Source organism: Coregonus clupeaformis, chromosome 16 (assembly GCF_020615455.1).
Source record: "Coregonus clupeaformis isolate EN_2021a chromosome 16, ASM2061545v1, whole genome shotgun sequence".
Taxonomy (NCBI): domain Eukaryota; kingdom Metazoa; phylum Chordata; class Actinopteri; order Salmoniformes; family Salmonidae; genus Coregonus; species Coregonus clupeaformis.
In genome coordinates this window covers 59,855,443-59,865,442 of record NC_059207.1, presented here as the reverse complement: position 1 = coordinate 59,865,442, position 10,000 = coordinate 59,855,443, and the positions used below count along the sequence as shown (strand labels likewise).

Sequence of the window (10,000 nt, the reverse complement as noted above, 5' to 3'; positions counted from 1 at the left end):
TGACAAGTCTAGCGTCACGGCTCAATAAGCAGTGAATCCTTCAGAGCCCTGAGGTTAAACACACCACCAACCAGTCAGTTCATGAATAAACACACGTCTGTTGGGATTATGAACGGTCTCTTCATGTGTATTATTTAGACCTATATCTGTCATATGCCTCCATGTTCCTTGCTAGTTTAGTATGAACAGATAATATTTCAGAGCCATGATTCCTTTATGAATCAGATGGTTCTGGAAAGGTTAAAGGAGCAATCTGTGATTGCTACATACATTTTTGGATTTATAAATAAATTACACCCATTGATTCTTGAATAATATATTTTTTGTTGTTGGTACTTATCATTTTATCATTTTTCATTATATCCAATTGGTAGTTACAGTCTTGTCCCATCCTACGGACTCGGGAGAGAAAAAGGTCAAGAGCCATGCGTCCTCCGAAACACGACCCCGCCAAGCCGCACTGCTTCTTGACACACTGCTCGCTTAACCCGGAAGCCAGCGGCACCAATGTGTCAAAGGAAACACCGTCCAGCTGGCGACCAACGTTAGCTTGCAGGACAAGGAAAATCCCCGCCGGCCAAACCCTCCCCTAACCCGGACGAAGCTTGGCCTCATGGGTCTCCCGGTGTCACGGCCGGCTGTGACACAGACCGGGATCGATCCCAGGTCTGTAGTGACGCCTCAAGCACTCGAGAGTCGGATTCTTGAATAATCTAACTTAAAAATGCCTCATGTCCTTTAGTTCAATTGTCGTTCCCTTTCAGAATCCGAAATATAAACTTGTTACATTTACTCCCACTGTTTGCAAACAATGTCATTGTAAACATATTGTATAACCTCCAAACACTGTTAACACTTTTGATATCATGGATGTCCTTGTAGCCATAGCGCTGTCTATGAGCTTACATTTCTCCAGCTCCATCCCTTATCTGTTTACCAAAACAGTGGTGGGGTGTAATTGTTTAAACTGCAGATTACCCCTTTAAATGTTATGCTTGGTCAAGGTTCGTGGTCACGGAGATAGACGTCGCAAACCCGCCGTATACACTGTGCTGGCCACACACACACACACACACACACACACACACACACACACACTACCTGACCTTGTGTGTGTTCTAAGTTCCTTCATATAAATTTACTTTTTACATATCTTCAATCCTTTCAAGTCCTCCATTTCCAGTGAGTAAACGTCCTAGTCTGAGTAAGTGGGTCCTCCGTTGGCAGTACTGTAAATCCAGTTCTCCATAATGAAGCATTGCCATTGCAGTGAAAGGGAAGAGCTGAGGGATATATGCTATATGCACACAGTGCAGTATCTTACTGACAGAGAGAGAGAAAAGCACATCACTCCTAATTAAAAGAGAACGGCATATTCAAACGAGGACAAGATGAAACAAGATGATGATGATGATGATGATGGTGATGATGATGATGGTGGTTATGATGATGATGGTGGTTATGATGATGATGGTTATGATGATGATGATGGTGATGATGATGGTGATGATGATGGTGATGATGGTGATGATGGTGATGGTGATGATGATGATGATGATGATGATGATGATGGTGATGATGGTGTGACAATCGGCTGTCATGTTGATACATTGAAGGAAAACACGTGAAAATAGGTTTTTGTCTTTTATCAAGAAAAACATCCTGCTGTTTCCTTTTACCCAACTGTATACCTGTCATTTGGTTTGAAAGGGCGGGCATGCCCCTGACTTTGGCAAGTTTGGTAATGACATTACTGTGTATGCAAGTTTGGCATTGACGTGTCCCTATCCAATCCCCTGCACACTCAGCTGAGCTGTGCGAGAGAGGTTTCTAAGGATGCCACAGAACATCCTGTGAAAACATCCTAATACACTACGTTAATCATCATTCCACACAAACTGAGAGGGGGAGGTGAATATGAGGCAGTGTGAGGGTGGGGCGGGGTAACTGTGATTTGCGTGGAGGTGTGTATGAGGCAGGGTTTGTGTGTGTGTGTGTGTTTGCGTTAGTTTGTGTGTTTTGCTACTGACAACTTCAGAGTGTGCCACTGTCCCTCTCCCTCCAGTCTCTCTCCACAGAGTAATACAAAGTTCCCTTTCTGCTTTGCCTACAGAGCTGGGTGAAAGGCTGGCTAAGTGGACCTCTGCATTATTCAATAGGGAAGGAAGGGGTATGAGAGCAGAGGAATGGGGATAATGGAGTATGATGGTGCCCTTAAATACTGATCTAAGGTCAGATGTTGCCATTAAATACCGATCTTAGGTCAGTTTTGTGGTTTCCCCCATAATGGAAGGGAGTATATGCTTTTGTGATTGCTTAAACACACACACACACACACACACACACACACACACACACACACACACACACACACACACACACACACACACCCTGTCACACACCCTTCCCCCAACACACACAGCCCCTGTGTTCACTTACCGACACAGAAGGGCAGGGGGCTATCCCAGGCTCTCCTCTCCCCCCTCAAACAGGTGAGGATCTGGGGTCCCTTCAGGGTGTATCCTGGGTCACAGCTGTAACCCACGGTGCTGCCGGCGAAGTGACCCTTATCTTCTCTCTTATAGCCAAACTGAGGAACACCCGGGTCCTCACACTTCACCAGATCAAAACCTGACGGACAGATACACATAGAGGGAGGAAATAGCAAAGAGGAGGAGAGGGGAGATGAGAGGAAGGAGAGAGGAAGGAGAGAGGAAGGAGAGAGGAAGGAGAGAGGAAGGAGAGAGGAGGAGAGAGGAAGGAGAGAGGAAGACGAGAGGAAGGAGAGAGGAAGGAGAGAGGAAGGAGAGAGGAAGGAGAGAGGAAGGAGAGAGGAGGTGAGAGAAAGGAGAGAGGAAGGAGAGAGGAGGTGAGAGAAAGGAGGTGAGAGAAAGGAGGGAGGAAGGAGAGAGGAAGGAGAGAGGAGGAGAGAGGAAGGAGACAGGAAGGAGAGAGGACGGAGAGAGGAAGGAGAATAGAGAAGGAAGGGTTATGAAGAGAGAGGTGAAAGGTGAATAGAGAAGGAAAAGAGTACAGTAAGTTGCATAATAATTGCTCAGCTATTGTGCCTGTAACATATTATTCATACACCACCATACTCTATACCTGAGGTTGCTATGGACACAGCCAATCATTGGTCGACAGCTGAGGGCAATGGGTATGACCCTCAGAGTGTGTGTCTGTTTGTGTGAGAGTGTGTGTGTAAGTGTCCACATCACTAAGGATGCACTAACTATGTGCCCTTGAGCAAGGCACTTAACCCTAATTGCTCCTGTAAGTCGCTCTGGATAAGAGCGTCTGCTAAATGACTAAAAATAAATAAAAAATAAAAAAATAATAAAAGGGTACTAGAACGTCTCTTATATAATAAATAATATAATAATAATAATATGCCATTTTAGCAGACGCTTTTATCCAAAGCGACTTACAGTCATGTGTGCATACATTTTTACGTATGGGTGGTCCCGGGGATCGAACCCACTACCCTGGCGGTACAAGTGCCATGCTCTACCAATTGAGCTACAGAGGACCACAAAAGGCTTCTTCCCCCTCAGGAGGCTGAAAAGACTTGACATGGGCCCTCAGAACAGCATCTACCCCTAAGCCAGAAGACTGCTAAACAGTTAGTTAAATAGTTAACCAATAGCTACCTGGACTATCTGCACTGACTCTTTTTGCACTAACTTTGACTCATACGCTGCTGCTACTGTTTACTACCTGGCACTTTATTCCTAGTTATATGGACATATCAACCTCAATTACCCAGTACATTTTTAGTACCACTGCACATCAACCCTATATTGGTGCCCTATGTATACAGGTATAATATGTAAAGCTATAATATGTAAAGCTATAATATGTAAAGCTATAATATGTAAAGCTATAATATGTAAAGCTATAATATGTAAAGCTATAATATGTAAAGATATAATATGTAAAGATATAATATGTAAAGCTATAATATGTAAAGCTCGAATATATGTAAAGCTATAATATGTAAAGCTATAATGTGTGTGTGTGTGTGTGTGTGTGTGTGTGTGTGTGAGTGTGTTACTCACTAGTAAAGTGTAGCTCAAAGCCCTGGCTGGTGTTGTCTGAGTTGCTGATGAACTCCAGCCACATGGAGCTGGATGTAGAGTTGAGAGTGTTTTCCTGCAGCTCAGTCCCAGAGAACACACCCAACAGACGAGCCTGTTTACTACTGCCATCAAACACCTACAGGGAGACATGGGGAGACGGAGAGAGAGGGAGAGAGGTGGGGGGGGGAGAGAGACAGAGAGAGAGAGGGTGGGGGAGAGAGAGAGAGAGAGAGAGAGAGAGAGAGAGAGAGAGAGAGAGTGAGAGAGAGAGAGAGAGAGAGAGAGAGAGAGAGAGAGAGAGAGAGAGAGAGGAGAGAGAGCGAAGAGAGAGACAGAGAGAGAGAGAGAGAGAGAGAGAGAGAGAGAGAGACAGAGAGAGAAAGAGAGAGAGAGAGAGAGAGAGAGAGAGAGAGAGAGAGAGAGAGAGAGAGAGAGAGGTGGGGGAGAGAGAGAGAGAGAGAGAGAGAGAGAGAAAGAGAAAGAGAAAGAAAGAGAAAAAGAGAGAGAGAGAGAGAGAGGGGGAGTGATGGACATTTTTTGATTAACCAATACTGCCGATGTTTGAAAATAATATAATATACAGTCATAAAATACTAAAATGTAAAAAATGTAAAGATGAGCAAAAAAGACTGTATAAAATAAATTATGCAAATACTGAGCTATATCACATGTTCAAAATTTTTATGAAATTAAATGTTATACTAATACAATGGCTCTGACAAAGAGATTTTGTTTAACAAGTAATACAAAAATCTCACAAAGGGGTCAAAATGATTGGCACCCCTGTTTTCAGTACTCCTTGAGAAGACAATGACACTGAGTTTGGAGAACACGTTGGGAGTGATCTTAGACCATTCCTCCACTCAGAATCTTTCCAGATCCTCGGTATCCTTCATCTGCTCTAATGGACCGCCCTCTTCAAATCAAACCACAGGTTTTCAATGGGGTTCAAAACTGGAGACTGAGACGGCCATTGCAAAATGTTGATTTTGTGGTCAATTAACAATTTCTTTGTGGATTTTGATGTGTGCTTGGGGTTATTGTCTTACTGGAAGATCCATTTGCGGCCACGTGTCAGCCTCCTGGCAGAGGAAAACAGGTTTTTGGCTAAAATGTCCTGGTACTTGGTAAAGGTCATGATGCTATTTACCTTAACAAGGGTCACAAGACCAGTGGATGAGAAATTGCCCATAACATCACAGATCCACCACCATATTTTACAGTACGTATGAGGTACTTTTCTGCATACAGTATGCTTCTGTTTTTCAACGCCAAACCCACCACTGGTGTGCATGGCCAAAGAACTCTATTTTCATGTCATCTGACCATTGCACCGGTTCCAATCCAAGTGCCAATTCCAAGTCCCAATGCCAATCCAAGTGTCAATGCCAATCCAAGTGCCAACGCCAATCCAAGTCCCAATGCCAATCCAAGTCCCAATGCCAATCCAAGTCCCAATGCCAATGCCAATCCAAGTGCCAATCCATGTGCCAATGCTAATCCAAGTGCCAATCCAAGTACCAATGCCAATCCAAGTGCCAATATCAATCCAAGTCTCAATGCCAATCCAAGTCCCATGCCAATCCAAGTCCCAATGTCAATCCAAGTGCCAATGCCAATCCAAGTACCAATGCCAATCCAAGTCCCAATGTCAATTCAAGTGCCAATGCCAATCCAAGTACCAATGCCAATCCAAGTGCCAATGCTAATCCAAGTGCCAATCCAAGTCCCAATGCTAACCCAAGTCCCAATGCCAATGCCAATCCAAGTGCCAATCCATGTGCCAATGCTAATCCAAGTGCCAATCCAAGTAGCAATGCCAATCCAAGTGCCAATATCAATCCAAGTCTCAATGCCAATCCAAGTCCCATGCCAATCCAAGTCCCAATGTCAATCCAAGTGCCAATGCCAATCCAAGTACCAATGCCAATCGAAGTGCCAAAGCTAATACAAATCACAATGCCAATTCAAGTCCCATTGCCAATCCAAAGGCCAATGCCAATCCAAGTGCCAATGCCAATCCAAGTGCCAATGCCAATCCAAGTCCCAATGTCAATCCAAGTGCCAATGCCAATCCAAGTACCAATGCCAATCCAAATGCCAATGCCAATCCAAGTGCCAATCCAAGTCCAATGCCAATCCAAGTGCAAATCCAAGTCCAATGCCAATCCAAGTGCCAATCCAAGTCTAATGCCAATCCAAGTATCAATGCCAATCCAAGTCCCAATGCCATTCTGAGTGTCAATGCCAATCCAAGTCCAATGTCAATCCAAGTCCAATGCCAATCCAAGTCCCAATGCCAATCCAAGTGTCAATGCCAATCCAAGTCCCAATGCTAATCCAAGTCCCAATGCCAATCCAAGTGCCAATGCCAATCCAAGTCCCAATGCCAATCCAAGTCCAATGCCAATCCAAGTGCCAATGGCAATCCAAGTCCCAATGCCAATCCAAGTGCCAATGCCAATCAAAGTGCCAATGCCAATCCAAGTGCCAATGCCAATCCAAGTCCCAATGTCATTCCAAGTGCAATGCCAATCCAAGTGCCAATGCCAATCCAAGTCCCAATGCCAATCTAAGTGCCAATTCCAATCCAAGTCCCAATGCCAATCCAAGTGCCAATGCCAATCCTAGTGCCAATCCAAGTCCAATGCCAATCCAAGTGCCAATCCAAGTTCCAATGCCATTCCGAGTGCAATGCCAATCCAAGTCCCAATGCCAATCCAAGTCCCAATGCCAATCCAAGTGTCAATGCCAATCCAAGTCCAATGCCAATCCAAGTGCCAATGCCAATCCAAGTCCCAATGCCAATCCAAGTGCCAATGCCAATCAAAGTGCCAATGCCAATCCAAGTGCCAATGCCAATCCAAGTCCCAATGTCATTCCAAGTGCAATGCCAATCCAAGTGCCAATGCCAATCCAAGTCCCAATGCCAATCCAAGTGCCAATGCCAATCCAAGTCCCAATGCCAATCCAAGTGCCAATGCCAATCCTAGTGCCAATCCAAGTCCAATGCCAATCCAAGTGCCAATCCAAGTTCCAATGCCATTCCAAGTGCAATGCCAATCCAAGTCCCAATGCCAATCCAAGTCCCAATGCCAATCCATGTGCCAATCCAAGTCCAATGCCAATCCAAGTCCCAATGCCAATCCAAGTGTCAATGCCAATCCAAGTCCCAATGCTAATCCAAGTCCCAATGCCAATCCAAGTGCCAATGCCAATCCAAGTCCCAATGCCAATCCAAGTCCAATGCCAATCCAAGTGCCAATGCCAATCCAAGTCCCAATGCCAATCCAAGTGCCAATGCCAATCAAAGTGCCAATGCCAATCCAAGTGCCAATGCCAATCCTAGTGCCAATCCAAGTCCAATGCCAATCCAAGTGCCAATCCAAGTTCCAATGCCATTCCAAGTGCAATGCCAATCCACGTCCCAATGCCAATCCAAGTCCCAATGCCAATCCAAGTGCCAAAGCCAATCCAAGTCCAATGCCAGTCCAAGTGCCAATGACAATCCAGGTTCAATGCCAATCGAAGTGCCAAAGCCAATCCAAGTCCCAATGACAATCCAAGTTCCAATGCTAATCCAAGTGCCAATGCCAATCCAAATGCCAATTCAAGTCCCAATGCCAATCCAAGTGCCAATCCAAGTCCAATGCCTATCCAAGTCCCAATCCAAGTCCAATGCCAATCCAAGTCCCAATCCAAGGCCAATGCCAATCCAAGTGCCAATGCCAATCCAAGTCCCAATGCCAATCCAAGTCCCAATGCCAATCCAAGTGCCAAAGAAAATCCAAGTCCAATGCCAATCCAAGTGCCAATGCCAATCCAAGTCCAATGCCAATCCAAGTGCCAAAGCCAATCCAAGTCCCAATGCCAATCCAAGTTCCAATGCTAATCAACGTGCCAGTTAAAGTCCCAATGCCAATCCAAGTGCCAATCCAAGTCCAATGCCAATCCATGTGCCAATCCAAGTCCAATGCCAATCCAAGTGCCAATCCAAGTCCAATGCCAATCCAAGTGCCAATCCAAGGCCTAATGCCAATCCAAGTGTCAATGCCAATCCAAGTCCCATACCAATCCAAGTCTAATGCCAATCCAAGTGCCAATCCAAGTCCAATGCCAATCCAAGTCCAATGCTAATCCAAGTCCCAATGATAATCCAAGTCCCAATGCCAATCCAAGTGCCACTGCCAATCCAAGTGTCAATGCTAATCCAAGTCCCAATGCTAATACAAGTCCCAATGCCAATCCAAGTGCCACTGCCAATCCAAGTGTCAATGCCAATCCAAGTGCCAATGCCAATCCAAGTGCCAATGCTGTTTATCACTCCATCCTTACATACTTCATGCCCACTAGAAAATAATGGGTGCATGATACCCCTGCACACACACATACTCACACACACACTCACACACACATACTAACACACTCACACACTCACACACACACACTCACACACACATACTAACACACTCACACACACACACTCTCTGCCCCCCTCACTTTGAGCATGTCGTCGTCCTCCAGTCTGAAGTCTCGAGCTCTGAGCTGGATGCCCTTGCCTGGCTGGGTCTGTATAGAGTAGATACACTCATGGTTGTTGCCATAGTAACCTGGGTAGTTGGGAGACAGCAGCACTCCCTGCATGCCTGTCACTGAGGAGCCACACTCAGCTAGGAGAGAGAGAGAGAGAGAGAGAGAGAGAGAGAGAGACAGAGAGAGAGGAGAGAGAGAGAGAGAGAGAGAGAGAGAGAGAGAGAGAGAGAGAGAGAGAGAGAGAGAGAGAGAGAGAGAGAGAGAGAGAGAGAGAGAGAGAGAGAGAGAGAGAGAGAGAGAGAGAGAGAGAGAGAGAGAGAGAGAGACAGATGTCACACGCCAATATCATCCAGTATATGTGCTTATACACATGCTTTCATGGAGACATGCAGAGGTGAGGATAATGTATGAGAGATGAGAACTGGATGACCTCTGACTTGTTAGGATTGAGTTCAGAGTATCTGTGACCCTTCTGCACATTTACACTATTTTGATCCGTCAAAATTGAACATAAATACAAACTGACTGCAGACGGAAAAACACTCAAATCCAGTGTCATACTGAAAACCATCCAACCAATCGTCAAAAATCTAAATGTATATTAATGTAGAAATTGCCTGACCTAGTTTCTCCCCATGAAGGCTAAACAAACAAAGAAGAAGAAGAAGAAGAAGTCTGCTGGATAGCAGAAAATACACATCACTTCATTACTTTGCTTTTGGAATGTCAAAACATTAACGTCTAGACAAATTACTTTCTAAGGTTAGCCCCTGCGAGCCATTGCATACTATAATTGGAGGAAATCTGGCCTCTAAGATATTTCTCTATTTTGTTCTCACAGTTTAAGCTGTTTTCCTCTTGGTATGATTCCACTGGCTCTCCAGGTAATTATACATAGTTTATAGTTACATTCTAAGAACTGAGGGGTTCATTCTAAAACTATGTTACCCTCAAATTCAAATCTGGATCTCAAAGCCAGTTCCACTGCTTGTTTTAGCCATTCCTCCCCTCTAACCAAGGAATGATTTAGACCGGGACACCAGGTGGGTGGAATGTATTATCAGGTAGAACAGAAAACCAGCAGTACTCCGGACCTCGTTAGGTAAGATTTGATACCCCTGCTCCATTAGACATTCACAAGATTGAAACATTTAGAACCACATCATATACTCAGTGCCTGCGGAAAGTAGTCAGACCCCTTAACCTTTTCCACATTTGTTACGTTACAGCCTTATTCTAAAATGTATTTGTCACGACTTCCGCCGAGGCTGCCCCCCCCCCCCTCCTGGTTCGGGGCAGGCTTTCGTCGTCACCGGAGTACTAGCTACTGCCGATCCCGTTCTCATCACTCCACTTGTCATGTCTTGTCTTGTCAATCACACACACCT

At 45.0% G+C, this 10,000-nt stretch overlaps 1 protein-coding gene across 1 annotated transcript in view; it reads right to left on the bottom strand.

Annotated features, from left to right (window-relative positions):
• csmd2 (CUB and Sushi multiple domains 2) overlaps nucleotides 1–10,000 on the bottom strand; it is a 421,278-nt gene that overhangs the window by 276,487 nt on the left and 134,791 nt on the right. The window contains exons 16-18 of the mRNA XM_045225492.1: nucleotides 8,580–8,749; nucleotides 4,059–4,215; nucleotides 2,440–2,631 (exon numbers count right to left, since the gene is read on the bottom strand). Of these exons, the coding sequence (XP_045081427.1) occupies nucleotides 2,440–2,631; nucleotides 4,059–4,215; nucleotides 8,580–8,749 (519 nt within the window). The remainder of the gene's footprint in view (nucleotides 1–2,439; nucleotides 2,632–4,058; nucleotides 4,216–8,579; nucleotides 8,750–10,000) is intronic.